Source organism: Heptranchias perlo, chromosome 30 (assembly GCF_035084215.1).
Source record: "Heptranchias perlo isolate sHepPer1 chromosome 30, sHepPer1.hap1, whole genome shotgun sequence".
NCBI lineage: Eukaryota > Metazoa > Chordata > Chondrichthyes > Hexanchiformes > Hexanchidae > Heptranchias > Heptranchias perlo.
In genome coordinates, this window is record NC_090354.1 from 4,953,258 (window position 1) to 4,974,979 (window position 21,722).

Consider the following 21,722-nt stretch of genomic DNA (forward strand, 5'->3'; position numbering starts at 1 on the left):
ATAAAGAAAATTGCATATAGATTTTTTTTCCACCAGAATTTGCTTTTTAATGACTCGTTATACCAAGTTCATGCCTCAAAGAGTATTGTTTTTTTATTGTACTTGTAAGATTTTAATAGAAGCCAAACCACTTGCGTAAATTCCAATTATCAGTGAACTAATCCTTCTAAATGTTCTAAATATTAGCCTGTTCAGGATTTGACCCAGGTGGAAGCTTCTTCTTGAGTCTAAAAAGCTGCAAGTAAACTTTGTACAGCTCACGCATGCATGCGACTGACTTGATACTCAACACTCTGGGATCCACACCATCCAAAAATAAAATGCACACATACAATTAGTAGAAAAAGGAAACATGCCATTGCCTGTGAAATTCGGGCCATGATTTCCATATAATAAGCGATATAGCTGTGGAATTTCAATTGGCATTTTTGATGGGAAGGAAATGAAATGCCACTACATCCCTGCACCACCCCCTCCCCCAGTCAAAAGAAAATGAACGCACAGATCTGCATTTTAAAAGTGGCCATTCATTTTCTGCTTTTCTTGCGTGCAGTCGCACAATTGCCCAAAATAGTATCTAATCTTGTTTTCTGCTGTCATCACTTAAATTCAGATAATTGGATCAATCTTGTCATTGCTCTTTATGGTTTGTAAGCTGCTGGTGGTGTATCAGATTTATGCCAGAACGCGTGTCACCTCCCACTCTTTCTTGTGACTACAGCTACAGTTACCATCTCATGCAGAGTGTAAACTATACTATTAGGGTTATAGGGTTATTTATTATTGAGTTGTCCAAAAATGTTCTTTCTCTGGTCTTGGTACAAATCAGAACAAAAAGGGTGCATGCCATGTTACTAATAACACAGTTCCTCCAGATAATTGCACTGAGACTCTTGTAATAACTATGTCCGTCTTTACATTTGATTGGGACTACTTGTTGCAGGGCCATGGCCCAGGCCAGTGAGATCCTTGGGGCAGGAAGAGTGACAGGCATCATGAATTGTATTAAGGTGGTGTATGGGACCAGTGGATGGTAGAGACAGTGAGATTCTTCCCATTAGTGGACACCTTTTGGAGCTCTTCAGCTATGGGGGCTTGTGATGGGTGGTGGGTTCACTGTATGGAGGCCATACCTCCTGATGCTCAGTCCTATAGAGAACTGCAGTAGCATTTTTCTTCCATGTCCAAGATTGGGAGGCTCTATCAAAGTGTAGAAGAAATGGGGATTGCTCCTTGTTCTTGGTGATTGTTCCTTTGTGAATCACCTTTTGCAGAATATTGTTTAGGTAAAAAATTAAAATTAAAATTTTGGGGGGAGGTGTTCACAAAACAAGAAATGGTTTTGATAATCTGACTGCCTCAATAAATATATAAAGTATTTAATGAAGGTGATAAGCAGGCAGTCCACGCATTAATTTAGCACAGGCAAAGCTTCTTGCTGCTGCTTGTTGTAGTGTAAAGCTGCAGGCTTGAATTCACTGCAGGAGTTCTCAGCAGTGGGAGTAGCTGGTAGTTACATTGTACTGCTGTGCCAGCCACATACTTCTCAGGGGTGTTATTTTGTCTGATTGTCTGACTTAAAGGGGTAGATTTTAACTGTGGAGTGGAGATCTGGTGGTGGTGGAATCAGCCGCTCGCTAAACTTCCCATTGAATCGGGCAGGGCGAATAACGGACGGCCAATCTGCAGTCGCCCGTTTTGCATCCGTCGGTGAAAGTTAAAATCGACTCCAAATATTCCAGTTTTTTTCAACATAAAATACATTTAGTATATTTTAAATGATCATGAAGTAGCCATTTCATCCCAAAATGCACTAGACAGCACTATTTTAAAATATTTATGATGTGGAGATGCCGGTGATGGACTATTGACAATTGTAAACAATTTTACAACACCAAGTTATAGTCCAAGTTATATACCAAGCTTGTAGATTTCAAATATTTGAAATTTTTATTTGAAATCTACAAGCTTGGTATATAACTTGGACTATAACTTGGTGTTGTAAAATTGTTTACAATTAAAATATTTAGGTTACACTTGGATGTACTAATTCCACATTGCCTTACCTGTAGCAGAATCATGCATTAAACCTCCTGTAACTTTGTTCTTATCCAAGATATCGAATGTGCAGTTACAGAAACGGCGATAGAGCAGAATGTTTTGCTTTGCTTTTGGTGGGCGGATTAAAAGTGCAATTTGTTATATTTGACCAGCCCTTTTAAAAAGACACATTTGCAGGTTTATAGTACTTGTGGAATTACAGTTTTTAAAAAAAAGTATATAGTTTGCACTCTGCCATAATTCCATCATTTCTCCACGTTTCATACTCCACTCCATTCTGTCTTTCTTGCCTGCTGTGTGGAGTCTTGCTATTAACCTTTTTGTTTCTGCCAGCAGCTTTGCTTTGTGTGATCAACCCGACCTTGGGTCCTCTAACCTTCAAACAGTATTTGGGTTAAGTGATAAAAAATAAGCAGCTTAAGAAAGCAACTTGCCAATAGATGTAATCTTCTGTACGAAATGCATCTTTTATCATCCTTACTCTACGGTACAGTAAATTTTAATGTATCCTGATGGGTCCCTGATCTTGGTTAGTTTGTCAAGGAAAGAGTCCAGAAGGGACCACATGCCTCCTTACAAATGAGGAAAAATCAGCAGATGAATTGCCCTGGTTGCTCCTACAGTGGCTAGTCACAGACCTAAAAGTGGGAAAAATAATTTGCAATTTTGAAAGCAAGAAGTATAAATTTAAAAATGAATGTTGTGTTAATATAACTTCTCATGTATTGAGAAGTTAAATGATGCACTCAGAAGTGGAGGGTGTATAAAATATTTTGTGTCCAAGGAGAACATGTACTGCTCCTGCAGTATAGTAACAAGCTCTTGACTCAGTACAGTTTCTTACAACTTTTTACTGTGCATTAGATATATTTACCTCCATTTATACAGTTTATTCTCAAACTCCATCCTCTAATATATTGCTCGGTTGGGCTTTATAGTTCATTGAGTAATTAGGAGTTAGTAAAGTTGTTTACTGAGGTAAGTATCTTCAACTAATGCTATAAAGTTGTTACATAAATAAATAATAAACTTAATTAGGAATTTTAAATATATGTTTATATTAAAAGCTGGGGAACCGGGTGGTTGTGAGTTAAGACATTGGTTTTTACCCCAGGACCTGAGTTTGAATTCAACCTAGATTGATGGGATGAAGTTCTCTTCTGTCTACTGGCTATAAGGCTCCTACGCGAAATGAGTTTTGGGCAATCGCAATCCAGTCCCTAGTGGGCATGGGCCCACAGCACAAAACTATGCCGAATTGTGCACTAAACTGTGCACTAGTCTCATTCAGAGAGGCCACAAGATGCTGAAGTGGAAAATGGAAAGTAACATATTAGTATAATATGTTCTCTTCAGTTTGGGGCTGAATTGTTAGGATAGAGTAGAGGGATGTTTACCCTCTATTTAACTGTTATATCCAACCTGGGAATGCTTCCTGCTGACACTGGGTGGCTGAAATGAAAATCGTTCCATTACCCAGTACAAATTTCACATTAAAAATGTTTAGTACGTTCTTACATATTTATTTTTCTGAATGAATAGTTCACCTCTTGTTATTGATGGGGTCACTGTGTGTATTAATAGGGAAGGATATTCTGATTTCTAGTCAATCTTCTGAATATTTGGTTTTTAACAAGGCCTTGCAGATGGTTAGGACTTGCACAGTGCAGTGAGCTGCAATGGCACTTGGCGCTACCCTTGGTCTCTCCATACTTCAGTTCAAGTCCAACTCGAGGACATTTCTGAACAATGAATGTCAAGGCCCATAAACATAATGAGATCCAGCTGTCTGAACACAGTGGCCCCGATATTTACTGGGAGGCGGGGGAGGGAATGGTGGAGTGCAGTAACGAGGGAGAATCCCAGGGGTGTGATCGGCAGGACCAGATTATCATGTTTTTCTTCTGTTTCCCACACAGCAGCTGGCCAGATTGGCAGACTAGCTGCTGGGTGGGAAAGCCAGTGGCAGGAGGCCGCAGCTGGTGCCCCTTGGGGGATGATCCCTGGCAATTGGGAGAGAACGGGACATGGGGGGGGTGGGGGGGAGGGGGGAGGGGCGTTGGTCAACTGCGGGGCAGGAGGCTCGAGATCGGGGGGTTGGGGGCCGGCCAATCGCGGGGCAGGAAGCTCGAGATCGGGGGTGGGGGTTGTTGATCAGCCGATCACTGGGCAGGAGGCTAGAGATTGGGGGTGGGTGGGGGGGGCGGCGGCCGATTGTGGCAGCGAGGAGAGGCTGCGATCGGTGGAGGGGAGGCCGAAGGCTTGCTTGAGGGGCCGGGGAGAGCACTCCTGCTCTACCTGGCCCACAAGGAGTCCTCTAAAAAGCACTTACCTTCTGGAGCCGGCAGCTCATGCCTCCGTTTCATTGCCGGGTTTCCCGAGACCTGGGAGCCTGATTTAAATATTATAGTGAAGTGTCCTGCCGCTCCAAGATTGGCACGTACGCCTGCCATCCCCACTGTAAAAACGGCAATGGGTTGGGGACGCGATCCCTGATTTTAAATTTTTAACCCTCTCCTGCCTGCCATGGGCATGTTAATATTGACTCCAGTGATTCAGTGACTGAGTCAACAGCATGTGAACTTATTCACCCATATAAGTTCTGTATGGCATCACTCCTGCTGCTCATTATGGTCTCGGGAATACACCGCCATTATTGCAGTGCATCAGGTGGATGGGAAAGGTAGCAGCCGATGTCCGAATTATAGTGAACTAGTGAGTAAAACTGTCCCTCATTTCAAGATCTCTGAGGATCTTGGGTTTGGGAGAAAAGAAACCTCACCCAACATCGCGGAAAGACTTGGATAATAGGCCAGCACAGTACTGTATTGCAATGAAGCTCCAACTCATTTTGTGACCCAAGTGGGAGAATGAGTATTTAGTCCTTCATTGGCAAGCTCCTGTTTTTATCCCATGAGGTGAAGGGTAGGGGCCAAGTGGAGGCCAGATATTTCCCCACAGAGAGGGGGCAGAAAGGGGAAGGTGAGAGTCCGCCAAGGCTACATCTCACACACATCCTGTTGGCCCTCTTGAGTGGCATTGGCAGAGCCTGGGAGAAGACCATGGGCTCGATGTTACCAGGCCTGCGGGTTTCCGGCGGGTTGGGTTTCGGGAGCGTGGTCAACACGCTCGGTGAAATTAGTGGGTTGCCCGCGCGATCGTAGCAGGCAACACACTAATAGGAATCAATTACCTGCTCCTCCGGGGTCCACGCTGCTGGTCTGCGCGTCGGGCGGGCTGCGCATGCGCAGTACGATCTGTCAGCTGGAGGCTCTCTAGTTAAAGGGGCAGTCCTCCACTGACAGATGCTGCAACCAATGGAACAAATTTCAGCATGGAGCAGCCCAGGGGGAAGGCTGCTCCCAGTTTAATGATGCCTCACCCCAGGTATCATCAGATGGGGTGAGGAGGAGGGCGAAGACAGAGATCTTCCACCCGGCGGGCGGGAGGAAGCGGCCAGCCTCTGCCACCAAGAAGGCCTGGCTCGAGGTGGCAGAGGGGGTCACCTGCGCAACCAACATATCGCCCACCTGCATACAGTGCAGGAGGCGCTGCAATGACCTCATTAGGTCAGCCACAGTGAGAACACAAAGTCTTTCCCCTACACTCCATCTGCCACAACACTGCCCCAACCCCACATCTCCTTCGGCACCGCCAACACTACTCTGTCACATCACCCCTCATACCCACTCAAACCCCATCCTCATCTTACCTCCACCGACTCACCTCGCCCGTACTCATCCTGCCACTGACACGCGACCCAATCCTCATACAATCTCATGGCTCTATCCCATACTCACCCTCTCGTGCATCTCCCTCACGGCCAGCCTCACTCAACCTGCCACCACCTGTGCTGCAGCCACAGGGCATGCATCACATATGTGCAGTAGGCAGCGTAAGGCAAATGTTTCGTGAGCATGAAGGGGGTGCACAAGGGTGTCGGAGGGTTTGCCATGGGTGTTACCTATATTGAATTTCAGAGCAACAAACAGCACACATTATATTGGCACCACCACTGCCATGTCTCCGCGAATCCTGTCTGTTGTGTCCAATAATGCCCGCTCCTGGGTATCACTGAGGACCCACCACTGATGCCACCCATCGTGTTACTGCAGAGTAGGTGCAGGTGTATTTGCAGGGCTCTTCCGCGCAGACCACTGAGAGACATCGGCGGTGTAGCCGGCTGCACCCTGGAAGGATGCGGAGGAGAAGTTGTGGAGGGCAGTGGTGACTTTGGCAGCGACAGGTAAGCACTTGGTGCTGGGGCCAGCCAGGAGCAGCTCGGCATGAAAGAGCCTGCAGATCTCCACGACTACATGTCGAGCGAATCTGCGCCTCCGTGTGCACTGTTGCTCGGAGAGGTCCGGGGAGCTTCGCCTAGGTCTGTGGACCATGTGGCGAGGGTAGTGCCCTCTGCGATGCGTCTCTCTCTGCGGTAGCCCTCCCTCCTGCTGTGCAGGTGGGCGTGCAACAACACCGTGTTGGGGGGCTCCACGTCTCTGCGGCGGACCGCGTGGACTGCGAGGCTGCTGGGGCTGGTCATGCTGTTCGTCCTCCGAGGGTGTCCACGCACCACCCATCTGGCAGGTGTTGGTCTGAGGGGTTGTGCAGGGTAGGTGGGTGGTTCCTCGGACTGGGGCTGCGGTTTCGTGTCGGTCTGTCCTCTGGCTTGGCGGGGGGCAGGGGTTGCCCTATGTGACGCGGTGGCCTCCTGCGTGGGTGAGGGCTCTCCCCCGTGGAGTGCACCTTGGCACCTGCCACAGTCTGCTGGCTGCAACACGCCTGGTTGGAGAGAGACTGTTTCCCCCAGTGTGTGAAACAGTCTGCGATGCAGGTAAAATCCCACACTTCCTCTTATGACAGCTGATTCAGCTCATTAACTGACCTCAACAAGCAAGGTAAGTACTCTCAAGTGGAACCCCGCTGGCTTTAATTGCCTGCGGGATTCCCACCAGCGGGGGCCACGCACGCAGCCCCGCACGTCATCGGGGAACCCGGAAGTGGTCGGGATCACGGCGCGATCCGGTCACGTGACCTCATATCGGGATTTTCGGGGCCCCCCCCGCTGGAAACCCGCAGGAAACCCGACCCTAAAATCGAGCCCCATGTGTTTGCTGTATTATCCAGGGGCTGGCGCACTTAAGAAGACATAAAGGGAAAGAAAATAAATGGTTGTTTAACCAAAGACTATTGTAGATACTGGGGAATAACTCAGTTAGACCTTGCCTCACCTGAATGGTAATGTGTTGCCTCTCACTGGAAGTGAAAAGCTGCACTGATGCCTATTGCCTTCAACATACAAAAATCCAACAAATTCCTCCACGACAAAGTCAACAAATGAACAGTATCTATATTAATAATTTTCCAATGAGGGCGGCATAATGGTTAATTTCTGATGGGCTTGGCTGAATGTTTGTGTTGGGGTTAATAATATGAATGCTTGTTGAACAGTCACTTATACATAATCAGAGATTTGCATTTTCAGGTTTGGCTTGTTTGAGCTGAAGTGATTTGTAGAGAAGAGTTAATGGATATTGTGATAAAAATGGCTGCATCGAAATTGCTTTACAGGAACCCTTTCTTAACACACAGGTGTAGCATCTGGTTTCTTCTTTTCCACCTGCCTTGGTGACTAAAGTGACATCTTTTTGGTTCCAATAATTAAACCGAAAACTGACATCCTCAATGTCAACAGTTTGTGGTCAATTTCTTTCATCTCCTTTTCCAGTTTTAGGGAGATAATCCTCAATTGTATTATCAAAGCAATAAATACTGAAAATGCAAATAGATCCTTTTAATTTTGAAGTCCATTGCCATTCTGTGATCTCCATGTTGCAGAGAGTGCTGCTTTATTTGTGGCCTGTTGTCACTGCTGTGTTTTGTCATGTGATCCTAACCCTTACCATTAACCATGTTACAGTGATAACTAATAGGCTGAGCAGCCCCTAACGTGCGCTTTTGTTTTTGTTGAACTTACAGATTCAACTACTAGTGATTCAGCAAAGTCTAAGGTAAGGACTAAAATGTTTGGAGACTTTAGTTATTCACCTATTTTGCCAACAACTGTGACCATTGCACCTGAACATTCCTCTTTCTTTTTCTAAGCTCCAAATACTCCAACTGACACGCTGTATGTAGTTCTTCCCTGCATCATAACTGCATTGATATTAAGACCAATTTCACTGCCTCTAATTCATTCTTCCAAGGAGCTCAAAGCTGCAAAATTTCTTAATGTGGCTCAGTCTTCCCTTCCTTCTATAATCTGCAGGCTTTTAAAACCTGAGGTTGGTATCCCCAAACCACCACTTCTTGAATTATCTCTCTGGCTCTCGCCAGCCTGGATGGTGTCCTGCACCTGAGCCTTTCTTTTTCATAAGGCTTTCTCCATTTAAAGAAAGAAATTACTCTGCATTGGTAAAATGCATCATGGGTTATAATCAGTTCCATTCAGCAGCAATCAGTAACTGTTCTTAATCAAATATTTTCTTGATAAGAGTGATAGTATTGTTACTCTATTTATTGAAATTGATTCATACTGGTCGGGGGGCGGGGGATAACTTGGACATCCTCTGCCGTAGCATCAGCCAACTGGGACCCAAAATCTCATACTAATAATCTAATGGGGCCAAATAAACATGTACTGTCATTTGTTTAATGAGCTTTTTAATCCATAGAGAATTTGTATAACATGTAACTTCGAAGTCAAAACAGGTTTCTTTACTATCCTGGTCAGCTATAAGATCACAAGATAATTACAAAATGAGGGAAGCCATTTAGCCCATCTTAGTTCATTCATTCAGAATCTCCCTAAAGCCTCCCCCCCCCCCCCCCCTCATATTAACCCATAATAGTTTAAAACAAATGCTGGGTGTTTTCATAGAGGTGCAAGGGTGGTAGAAATTTAGAACTCTATCCCCAAAAGGCTGTGACTGCTGGGACAAGTAGAGCTTTCAAGACTAAGATAGATAGATTTTTGTTGGGTAAAGGTATCAATGTATATGGAGCAAAGGTGGGAAAATGGAGTTGAGGTGCAGATCAGCTATGATCTAATTGAATGGTGGAGCAAGCTGGAGGGGCTGAATGGCCTACTCCTGTTCCTAATATTCCTATGTTCCTAGATGGTTGATTTCAAATTTTAAAAATCCAGTTTTATTAGTCTTGGCATAATTAATTTTAGTTTAGTGATCTCTAACTAATTTGAATAATTATATTTACTTTCAAGTTCAAGATGTCAGAATATCTTAGTATTTTTGCACAAGTATAGCAAAGTGCCCCCAAAATGGAATCTGCTCTTGAGGTGTTTTCATTGGTTGAAGAATTAAAGAGAATATCAATGTGCGTAGCTTGATCTTAAGGTGCCAATGCCATAGCTTCTTGCAAACCTCAGTGTGTAAATATATTATGGGGTGCAGCAATGAGTCACATAGACCAGGAAATGGTCTCCGCTTCAGTTTCTGGTCTGTGCTGAGTTACAGTTTTCACTCTTATTTTGTTCTGATTATAAAGAGTTAACTTTGCTGTAGTGCTGCTAATGACTGGTATAACTGGACAGTATCCATTTGTATTCTAGCAGAAATGCTGGCACTGCCAACATATGGGAGTACTAAGTGTACCAATAACATCTACTTTGGTTTCAACTGTTTGTTCTGCCTCAGATGGCTATTGGGTGTAATTATTTAGGGCTTTGCAATCACGTCCCTGCTAGTCTGAAACTGAAATGTCATTTGAAGCTATTGTGTATTGCATTGCTCAGTTCTTACAAGACTCTATGTAAATGTGTAATGCAAAAGGGTTGAGAGTGGGAATAATGAAAATAAAACGATGAGAACACCTCTGGAAATACTGGTAGGCTTTCAGGAACCACTAGAGAGTTCACATATAAAAGAAGAACCCATTGAAATCCTGGATAAGTTACATGGTTACATAACCAGCTCCCTCCTAGTGATTTTCCAATACAGTTTCCCTAATTCCCACAATATACAGTGAGCTCAGTGCTGTCCAGGCTCGACCGCCAAGATCTATTAAAGAATTCTCACAATGTCTTGAGTTTAATAACCAATTACAAAACACTTCTTTACACCGATGTATATTTGAAACTGCTGAATAATTGGCTGTAAAAGGGGGGGGAAAATCCATTTAAAAAAAATCTATTTGTGAGCTGAAAGCCATAGAAATTACTTTGGAGAATAGTATTAAGAGCTTTTTAAAACAAGTACATGTGTATTTGTGTGTATGCATATGATATATACAATTTTATGTATGTATGTATGTATGTATGTATGTATGTGTATATGATAGTGAGATTATTGATGAAGTGGTGGATAATTTTCTGTTGTTAGCTTGTTTGTATCTTTGATTCCATTGCAGCGCCTCTGACCTCAGGCCAGTATGGCTGTAGTCCCTCTGTCTTTTCGCGTCGTGTGTTTTTGCTTCAATAACGCAAATGGAAACAAACAACCATAAAAGAAAGACAAAAAATGCTGAAAATCCAAAGCTGGTCGATCCACATCTGAAAAAAAGGTTAATGTTTTGGGTAGAAATCCTTCAGCAGAACTGACTGTCTTTGATGAGTTCAGGTGAAGAATCTCTACCCAAAAAGTTGCTTGTTTTACAGAGGCAGACAAAACAGCATTTTCTGCTTTGATTTCAAGTTGCCATCATTTTCAGTTTTCTTTCTAACCTTATTATACAAATATTTTGTTCAGCGATGGTTAAATCATATTCAGGGAACTAATTTTGTTCTATATAATTTCAGGGATCGTGGGGATCCAGGAAGGATCTGTACAACAGGGAGCTGGTGATGTCAATCTTTGCAGCGGCCAACCGTAAGAGGAAAAAGCAAAAAGAGGCAAAGGTGCTCGAAAGTAGCACAGACGATGATTCAGAGCATGAACCTATTAAAGCTATTAACAAAGAGGGATCAGCAGACAAGAAGGGAGCGGACAGGCAGAAGGATGTAGTAGGACAGAAAGAGAGGGAGTTGGCAATTAGCAGGAACAGAGGTGTGGAGCAAATTCGCCAGTCCATTGCTAACAAAGAAGTTCAAAAGCTGGCAGGAGAGCCTAATCATTCCAAGCAGCACTGCATTCAGACACCCCAGTGGGAGGGTGTTGATGAAGCCACTCTGGACTCTTCATCTAGTTCACATCTCAGCCCATCCTCAGCTGGCACTGAGCACTCGTTCAAAGAAGGGACCTCCCTCAAACAGTTAGATTCAGATAGAAGAAGAAATGGCGTAGGAGACCAGACAGCCATTACAAGTCCTCAGTCTCACAGTAACAGCGAATTGTTTTCGAAAGATCCCAAGCTGAAGATGTGGCGGACCCCCGAGATGGAGCACAGAGAGACGATTCCCACCGATGCCAGCTCTATCGTTTCAGGATATTCCACCATTTCGTCCACAGTGACAACCCTGGATCACAACTTCAGTTCTGAGGTACAATCGATTGCGGAAAGCAGGGGCGATGAAGCTGATGATGAAAGAAGTGAACTCATCAGCGAGTGCGGAGGCCACATTGAAACAGACAATGAAAGCGGCTATCTTACACGGACACTGCCAGGCAAGGCCTCGCAGGCAAGAGGCAGATTTTGTCGCCGTGAGTCTGATAGCAATACAAGCTCTGACAAAGAAGGGATCCCGACACAAAAGCTAAACAGTAGGCCGTCTTTTAATTCCCACAGATTAATTCAGTGTGACACTTTAGCTAGAAAGAAATTGACCAAGCCGAAAGCAGAAAATGAACCTAACACAAAAATCAACGAAGAAAAAGAGCCTCCAGTGGTTATAAATCTGTTTGATAATTCAAATTATCCCAATTCCGCCAGCAAACACAACATCCTCAAGAGTGACCCTGACAAAGAAGATGCCATCCAAACATCAAAACGAACACTGACAGATCATATGAAACTGCGATTGAAAACCTCAGCAGATGATATGTTTGGAGTAGGACTGAGAAAACAGAGCTCCCCAGAGACCAGGAGAAAGAAGAACATTAGAAGGAGACACACAGTGGTGGTGCAGAACGATTTATCAGAGTTACACTTTAGAGAATGGAAGGAGAAGCCACTGGAAAATAAGGACAGTGGCCACAAAGTGGGGAAACCATCCGCCATGACTCAATTTGGGCAGAAAGTTGATTCCTGGGAGGTTTCAGCCACTGCAGGAAATGCACAACAGGATTTAGAGCCTAAAACCAAGGAAATATGCCGACAGATTGGATCAGAATCACAGAATTGTTCCATTCACCAGAGTGTCAATTCACAACCTGAACAGCCAGCGCCCAATAGTAAGACTGTGAGTAGCAATAACAACTCAGAGCGCCAGCAACCAACTTCCCCATCTTCCCCATCAGCTAGCTCAACATCAGGCGAAGTCAGAGACAGTGACTCAAATTCATCCAAGTCCTCGACGGACATAAAGGCTCAGAAACATGCAACCTCCTCTCGATTCCATCAGTACCTTTGATGGAAATTGGTTAGGGCTAAAACATTCAGGAGCTAGGCCAACATATATGGGTTTGTTTTTCTCCCCCCCCCCCCCCCCCCCCCCCAGTTACAGGTTGGAAAACTCTATGAATTGCATATTTCTTTTTGGAAAAAAACTCCCTTTCCTTTAGAGATAAGCTAAACAATAGAATCTGGAGGTCCAGTTTAAAGTAGCTGTAATTATTGTGCTTTTAACTGTTTCCCATCAATTTCCCTTCTCAAACTCAAACTGTCTCCATTTGACAGAATATTGGCAGGCTGCTGCTTTGTATTTTTCTAATTCTCATTCATTTCCCCTAAGGAAATATGCTATAGGGATATTAAAAAATATACTCTGAAGTGTGATTTTTGGTTTAAAGTAATAGCATTGTTTCTAAACGACAGGCAATTGGTGGTAAATAATATCCAAAGATCTTAACCCCATCCACTACTAAAAAAAAACTTGGGCCCTGAAATTCTACGGGTCTCTACTGGTCTCCCGCTGTAACCCCAACAGGAGACCAGCAGAACTCCAAGGGGAATGCCTTTTTCAGCTATTTACGCCGTTTCTCTGAAGGTCCCGTTGGTTTCCCACCAGGAGACCCCTGCAAAACTTAAGAGCCTTTGTGTCATTTTTGCTACAGGCATCAGTCCCAAGTAAAGCGACTGAATGGAATTTTAAAAAAATGGCCCAAGCTGGAAATGCAAGCTAAAAAAACAGAACGCACTTCAAATACACAGCAGATCTCAGAATCTGAAAAAGATGGATTAGAGACGGAACTCGAAGAACTGTTCTGGTACAGGGTCTACCCAAAATGTTAACTTGTCTTTTCTCTCTTCAGGTGCTGACTCACCTGCTGTGTGTTTGCTGCATTTTGTGTTTATTATTTAAGACTTTGAACGACATAGTATATGGAGCTGGGCAGAGTGGATGCAGGCTAAAGGGAATGATATCAAAATATCTGTATGTAGATAATGGGTGGTGTAGTCCCAGGGTTAAAAGAACTTTGTTAGATCCTAACCTTTTGCTGCTTTTTTAAAAAAAAAACTTGCTTCTCTAGCCATTAGCAAAATGTGTACATTTTAAAAGTCCATGTTTTCTTTGCTCAGTTTAGCTAGGTTGGCCTGGAACTCAGTGCAGCTGCTAGTATAAGATGGTGTTCCACTCTACAGGAAAAACATTTAACTTTGTCTTGAACAGTTTCACAAGTTTGCACAGAGAACATGTTGCCTCCCAGTTTCAGTCACCCAAGAAAAAGAAAAGGAATTGTGATACATGGAGCGCTTAAACCCATATCTGGCAAGGAAATCTATTTAAAAATAATGTTGTATACAAGTGGATATTGCCATATTGGCAATTATGACTGTTTCCTTTCACTGAACTGTAGTAGCATATTGCTACCTCACAGTGAAGTCTTCAATAGCTTGTCCTTTAATTCCTTTGCTTTTCATTTGAGTCTAAAATTGGCTCTTACTAAAGATTACCGGGCCTGTAATTGAGACTCGCTAATGGGGAGCAAATTCAGTGAAGTGCGATTTTAGTGCAGTTTGAATTTTGAGAGAATTTGGTAATTGTTTTTAAAAAGATATTTTTATTTTCTCCCCTATACCTTCTTGTATTTTGCCCATGCTGTGCACCATTCCTGACTGAGAACATGGGCAGATGACCTTCTCCCGGCCCTGTGCTGTTCTGTGAATGTTCGCTGCGAGCAGCACAAGAATAGCCAGGATGTTTTGCCCATCCCAGACATGAATCTCGGACGCAGACGTACCCCGTTCTGTGGCTCCATGACACCATTTGTTGGATTTCCATTCATGGGATATCCGCATTGTCTGAATTTTGAGAGAATTCTGATTAAAGGAACAATCAGAGTAAAATCTTTCATTGAGTGGCTTCGAACTCCCTCATCTCAGGTCTCGAGAGCCAATCAGGTTCAATTCAGAAAGTAAAATGATCCCACCAGCAAACAATTAACGTACCGTGCGATTATCAGCTTAGCAACAGGCCTCTGAGTATCTCGACAGGAAGTGCTTTCAGTGTCTGAGGGTGAAAGATAAACGGTTACGGGCGCCTTAAATGGAGCGGAGCACTTGGGCTGGGAATTTCCTCACAGCTGTTCCCACTCTGCCGCCGTACCTCCGCTGGAAATGTGGTGAGAAACTCTTGTTAATGCGCATAAACAGAGTTTCCGCCGTACCTCCGCTGGAAATGTGGTGAGAAACTCTTGTTAATGCGCATAAACAGAGTTTCCGCCGTACTTCTGCCAACGTTGCATCGGTGAATCGGGAGCGGCTGGGAGAAAATTCCTGGCCATGGTTGGAGATGAGGCTCCAGAGAATGATGCAGTCCCCGTCCCTCTAACTTTGACGCTTTGTGACTGGCTGTGAACAGACTGAGTAGCTGACACTAGGCCACTTTGCTTTAAATGTTAATTATGGGATCAGTCTGAATTGAAACTCCCCATTAACTGACTAGTTGGTCAAAGGTTTCCACCTATCCATTAATAACTTCTGCTCATCGCAGGTTAGCTATAAATTTCTGCTGTTGAACAACAGATTTAATTTATGTCTTAATTATTAAGAAATCAATTTGTAAAAAGGATAAATCTGTTTTCTGTTAAATGCACTAATCACTAAATTATTTATATTTTGTATTTATTTATTAACTTAAAAGATTAGATTCCCAATCTAACAAGTTAACATTTTGTACGTTATTTAATGAAAATGCTACTCTTCGAGGCACCGTCTCCGTGATAAAGTATTTGGTAAACAGTTTTTATTGGTGAGAGAGAAGAGCCTGGAGAATTGTGCATCATCTTTATCCTGATAACAGGATGAACCCAGGATGTGGTGATGAATTTTGATGCAATTTTATGCAGTTGCATTGTGGTTGTAAACAGATTTTAAAACATTTGCCAAACAGTTTTTCATGAAGACAGTGCTTTCAGGAGAGTGGGACAGGAGAACATCGAGAGGGGAGGTGGGGGGGGGAGGCGTTAAGAATCTATATGGAAAAAAATATTTAGAAGTATTTTGGGAAATTTGATTTCCCTAGACTTTTTTAAATTTTCTCCGATTTCTGTTTCCCTGCATGCACCATTTTTCCTGGTATGACTGCAAACAGGTCATTGCTGTTCTTCAACCAGTCAGGAGTAATATTTAGTTTACTTGTGCTTACCAATTTGATATCTTGGGCACTTGTCATGTTGGTGTCACCTTCACCTATCACAGGACCACAGCATATAATTACTGTTGCACTAATTTGGGGGAGTTCAAGCTTTTTGTCTGTGATTTTTCAGGTCAACACCATGAAACTTCCCTGGCCACAGATAAATGTTCCTATTACTTTGCAGATATCTCAAGTTGCTGATAGGAGCAGATCTTGGTATCCACCAATAAGGCAACAGCTAAGAACAGCCTTTTCTAAATTTCCAAGCCCACAAAATTCAAACGGGACAAATCATAAGTACGAAATAAAGGAGGGAATAGTACGGAATTGTCCGGGCTTCGTGGGCTGGATTACCAGGCCCATAGGGGCCATGGACCAAGAACACAGCAACATTAAAATCATATATTGCAACGTGTTTTAAATAAGCCGTATTAATTAGTGTGCTTGACAATAGAATGATAATGTTGCTATCAACTCCCAGTTAAAAGTAGATAATTTGGAAAGACTAACCAGTTTCAAACTCCTGCCAGAACAGCTGTTTTAAATTTATGGTCTGTGCAGATAGCAACTGCACATCTTTCACCTTCCCTGTTTCACAGGCTGCCTGGTACCTTCCTGATGGATAGGATAGGCTCACTATTGTGTCCCTCACTTCAGCTTTTTTTCAAGAAACCCTTCCTCTCTTTTTCTCCCCCCCCACCCCCCCCCCAAAAAAAAAGGTAATCATATATATCCGCCCCTTTAACCGGAACTGTAACTATGTTTTGTCCATGCACTTCACTCATGAGATTGATATGGATGAAATGGCGATCAGGCCATCTCAACTTAAACATACACAAAGAATCTACAGCCCTTCCCCACCCCTCATTGCGGCATCCAACTGTTTCTTAATAATTCGATTGTGGTAGCCCCCATCGCCCTGGAGCCACAAGATTGTGGGTTCAAGCCCCTGTACAGGACTTAGAACATATAATCTAGGCTCACATTTCAGCATCGCACTGTTGGAGGGGCCATCTTTTGAACGTAAAAGATCCTGTAGCACTGTTCAAAGAAGAGCAGGGAGTTCTCCCGGTGTCCTGGCCAACATTTATCCTTCAACCAGCACCACCAAAACAGATTAATTGGTCTTTTTTATCTGATTGGTGTTTGTGGGACTTTGCTGTGCACAAATTGGCTGTCGTATTTCCCGTCATGACAACAGTGACACTTCAAAAAGGTAATTAATTGGTTTTGACGTGCTTTGGGATGGCCTGAGGACTTGAAAGGCTCGAAATAAATGCCCATTCTTTCTTTTGGCTTCACTCCCCCACCCAGAGTCCACTCCATGTGTTGGTCACTCTTTGTGTGAAGAAGTACTTCCTGATATCAGTCCGAAGTTTGTTTAGTTTGCAGTCTAGTTTGAAGTAATGTTCTGGATCTGTTTACAACTTTATAGAGCTCTTTGATAAATCACTTGCTTGTTTCTGTGAGGCTGGGGTGGGATGGACTTGTGTTTATCAAAAATCCAAGAATATAATGTTAAAAACTTTGTGATCAGTATTAGAGAATCCAGTATGGGCAAAGTAAAGAACCAGAGCACATGCTACCCGCTGATAGAATATACACCAATAGTTTCTTAAAATAATACTGTTTTGCTGCTTGGAGCAAGTGGATACCTGGTAAAATCTCACACTCTTAGAACTTCCATTTCAAAAGTACTATTTACTCTTGAAGAAACTGCATGGCAAATTATTCACCAGCAGTTGTAAAATAGGATAGGTTTTGTCCTTCTCAATAGAACTCAACCTGATTCATAAAACCCCTGTATTCAGAGACCTTTTCACCTGCTTCTAAATACTACAACTACAATCTGGAGAAAAAAAAGGGACATCTAAATTTTTAGTTGCTGTACAAAAGTACAATTGTGCTCCTTAAGTGGTGAACTCCTTTATACACCTATATATTATACTGAAATATCAGAGGATAGTAAAACACTCTGGCATATAGAATGTTGTAACTTATAGGTTAGCCAGTAGCTGCTTTTATTTACATGTGGCCACATTGCCTGTTTACTAATATTAAGTCTAGCGATTCTGTGTCCTTTCTAACTTGACATTTTAAAAACTTTTATATTAAACCCTGGTGGGGAGGGGAATGAGCATTTCATGTCATTTACATAGGTTTCTGATTTTCCTGACTTTGTAGAACAAAAGTTCCAACCTTTTCACCTTTGAGGCCGACTGAATCTCTCTTGTTTGTTTGCCCTGTTACTATTTAACACAACGCAATGAGTCTGTAATGCGTAAAGACAGCAATGCAGACACTGCTAATCTTGCAGATCGTTTGGGGAAGATAACCAAACACTAGTGTAAACTGGCTCCTGATGCTTTTGGCTTGACACAGTTGTGGCTATATGATTTTGTATGGTTTTGTATTAAAGATTGCTCATTTAACCTCAGTGTGTGTGTATATATAAAAATATATATAATATATTTTTGTTTGCATTGTTTACATTAGTGCTTCTGTGCACATTTTTTGTTTCCACTGTTACTTGAACTTTTAATTTTCGATACTTTTGCTCCACAGCTTGCTCAGGTCGAATTAAAAACTCAGTAACATGCAAATCCTTAAAAATGCATTAAAAAAAAGATTAACCAGAGCCAGAAGCGAACTCACTTTAACGCCACGCTTCTTTATTAAAAGCCATTAAATTACCAATAGGCATTGGGTAAGGGCTAGGAGATGTCACAACATTAATAACTCAGGTGCTTGGTTTTGAAGGGTATGAAATAAGAAAGGAAGAACTGGTGGATAAATCATACTTTGGAAGTGTAGTAATCGGTATTTTTTTTATATAAGAGAAACGGAGATCCCATATTCAATTTTTTCAGTGAGTTCCCAAAATTATGTAACGTTTTAATAAGTGACACCAAAATCCACATCTCTGAACCCAGTTAAAGCTGACATTTGGTCAAAACAAGTTGACTTTACTCTGTCAACCAGCCTAAATATTACGATTCCTTGCTTGTCTCCTTGACCCCAATAATGGAATACGCCTGTGATCTTATTAAATGTATGAAATAGCATGGAGTTCATTCCATCCCCGAGTTACTGCAATGTGCAGCCCGATGCTTTCACAAGCACGACGTGTATAGGCTGGCAAAAAGACCACGTTGATACTGAACGTGGCATGGCTACCGTGTGCAGAAATGTCTTGACGTTTAGAAACTAGGATAGTAGACCGTATTGCCCTTTAAGTTTTATATCCGTGTATTTCAGTTTGTGGTCCATTCCTGCAGAAACGTGACTTTAAATGAAGACCACATCTCTAACCAATGGTGCCAGATTTAAAAACATCCTGCTGAACCCTTGCATCATCGTTGTTTTTTTTCTAAGATGTTATTATATATACACTAAGACACACGCCCAAAACTAGCAAGGTTTGCCAAAAAGTATCTTAACAAAATACGAATATTTCTCACTCGTTACATCATCTAAAAAAAACTTACAAATGTTTGAGGGTTTGTGAAAACATTTTCTACATAAATGTCTCTGAAATTGAACATTACCACATAATGTGCAAATGCACCTTAAAGCAGGCCAAATAGTTTTAATATGGTTTTAAACTGAGTTGTAGTCTGTAATTGTAGGTAGTTAGCTCTTTTTGTTTTATTTACCTTTCCTTGGAAAGTGCTTCATTTTTGCAAGTAATTTCTTAACACGAGTCTAGATTCCAGACTCGGCTGGGGTTTATGTTAATATAACTTTTAAAGTTTTTTTAAAAATTTAAATACAAATCTTGCCTAGCTGCAGGCTAAGTTTTTTTTTCATGTGGTTATATATAAATTGCATTTTGTTTTTCATGAACGATGCTGGAAAAGTCGGGACAGAGTTGTGTGGGGCACATCTGTCGTGCTGTGGCACATCTCGCACACATCTGTGCCAATGACTGGTTGATGTCCTACTTCGTCCTAACTGGGCTTGAATGGTCCAACATCTGGTAGCAAATTCAGCTATCCTTGTTTCTGAGCGTCTGGTGTGTGTGGGGTGGGAGGAGAGGAGGAACAGGAGAGTTTGGTATGAAATACAGCATCAAGGCCAGGTAGAGGGCATAAAATACCGATCACCCATGCCATGGTTAAAGGAGAAGCACGCTACACAGTCAAAGGAACAATTTGTACCGCTCAGAGAAGAAAATCAATAAGACGCAATGTCTAAAGGGAGATGCTTTAAGTCGCACTTTTCCAGCTTGTATTATTATTTGTTTCGTGTTGCTGTTTACCTGCAGTATTGAGAGAGATTGTTTGGTGGGCAAGCATTTCAGAGCTTCCATTTAAAAAAAAATCAGGCATTCCAATGGGGCATTGAACAAAGCTGCCAACATGACCTTTCTCCATATACAGTGTGCAGTTTATTGAATTATGCAAATTTGCTGTAAAGTTAACTGCTTATTTTGTAAATATGTTCTCGAATGTCAACTTTGACAAAAGCCGTGTAACATAGATATATAAATTGTTTTTAATTAAAAAAAAGTTTTTTTTTTCCTCTTCGCCAGTTGGCCATAAAAGAACAATGCGATATTGTTAAATTCTGCATGAACTCCCTCGAGTTTACAACTGCAAATGTACATGCAAAAGGAGATGCTTTAAATAATGCACCATCCTGTTTTATAAAAATGGAAATAAACTGACTTCCCTTCCAGTAAGACTAGTGTTGGTTTCTTTTATTACTAGTGAGTCACCGGTGCTGTTGAACATAAGTCGGAATGTACACTCTTTTATTGGGTCAGGAATGTTATTCTGCTAAGGTGGATCCATGTCCCTTTAAGGCCATAACATCTTAATTGTTAAGGCACAAGTCAGTTAGTGTTTCATTGCTGTTTGATCGGGGAACTTTGCAGATTAGAATGTGCTTGTCAATTTTTCTCTTTTAATTGAGTTCTCCATAAAAGTACTTTCACATTTTATGAAGGGTGTACAATCAGACATATATTTTATGAACTAAGGGTACATTCTATGGTTTTATGAGAATACACCTCCCCAAGCATAAGTTTATAAAGTCACTGCATGCTGACTGCATGGTAATTGTGGAAAGCATATCTCACCGCATTAGGCTGCTTGCACTGGGAACTTTACGGCTCGAGGGAGGCGGAGGTGATGTGTTTGGCCCACGGATATGGGGGATGGGGGGGGGGGGGGGGGGAGGTATCCTGCAGAGTTGTGATTGTGTTCGTGCTCTTCACGGCTCGAGGGTGGGTTGTTGCATTGCGGAGATAGTTAATAGCGAGTGGGTTTCAGGAATGGGCCCCGACCACCCAGTATTTTCTCAGTTCCAAGTAGAGGCCAAACAGCACCTGTTGTAATGGGCAAATGAGCCACAAGTGTTTGAGCTCTGTGTTTTGGGTGGGGGTGTGAGGGGGACGGTGCTGTACTCTGCTACATATGAGTGAATGCATCTATTTGCCACTAGTCTGGCCTGCACCTATTGTACTGCCTCTTGTCAGAAGCCCCAGAAATCTTTGGGCTGCACAAAGACAGATGGAGACTTGGGGGGGTGGTTTTAAACTCCAAGAACGCGTGGGTTGGGGCGGGTAGGAGTTGAAAATAGTTGGTTTTTTGGGTCGCGATCGCAACCTGGCTTTATTTCCAGGTTTAACGTGTGCGGTAAAAGTACAGGCTTCCCACTGGGAATGCAAAGTCCGAAAACTTTGCGGTTGTGACCCAAAAAAAACAACTATTTTCCACTTCCAACCGCCCCCAACCCACCCGTTTTTGGGGTTTAAAATCACCACCCCCCACCTTGTATCACTGAATAAATTAAATGTTAGGAAGTGCTGGAGATGCTCAGCAGGTCAGGTGGCAGCCGAAAAAGAAATTACGGGTTATTGTTTAGACTGGGGACCATTCCTGAGTTTTGATTAAGGGGGGCATCCAACCCATTAATCCAGTGATTCTCATCAAGTAGCTGTGTATTTCCAGCGATTTTTATTTCCAATTTCTCTAAGCAGTAAAGGATGTCTGGTTAGATTTACAATGCGGCTCTAAGACAC

General features: G+C 42.7%; 1 protein-coding gene across 1 annotated transcript in view; it reads left to right on the plus strand.

Annotated features, from left to right (window-relative positions):
* LOC137299843 (rho GTPase-activating protein 23-like) overlaps positions 1-20,378 on the plus strand; it is a 172,295-nt gene extending 151,917 nt beyond the window's left edge. The window contains exons 23-24 of the mRNA XM_067968766.1: positions 8,041-8,072; positions 10,817-20,378. Coding sequence (XP_067824867.1) covers positions 8,041-8,072; positions 10,817-12,526 — 1,742 coding nt within the window. The 3' untranslated portion in view covers positions 12,527-20,378. The remainder of the gene's footprint in view (positions 1-8,040; positions 8,073-10,816) is intronic.
* Positions 20,379-21,722: the final 1,344 nt, after the last annotated feature.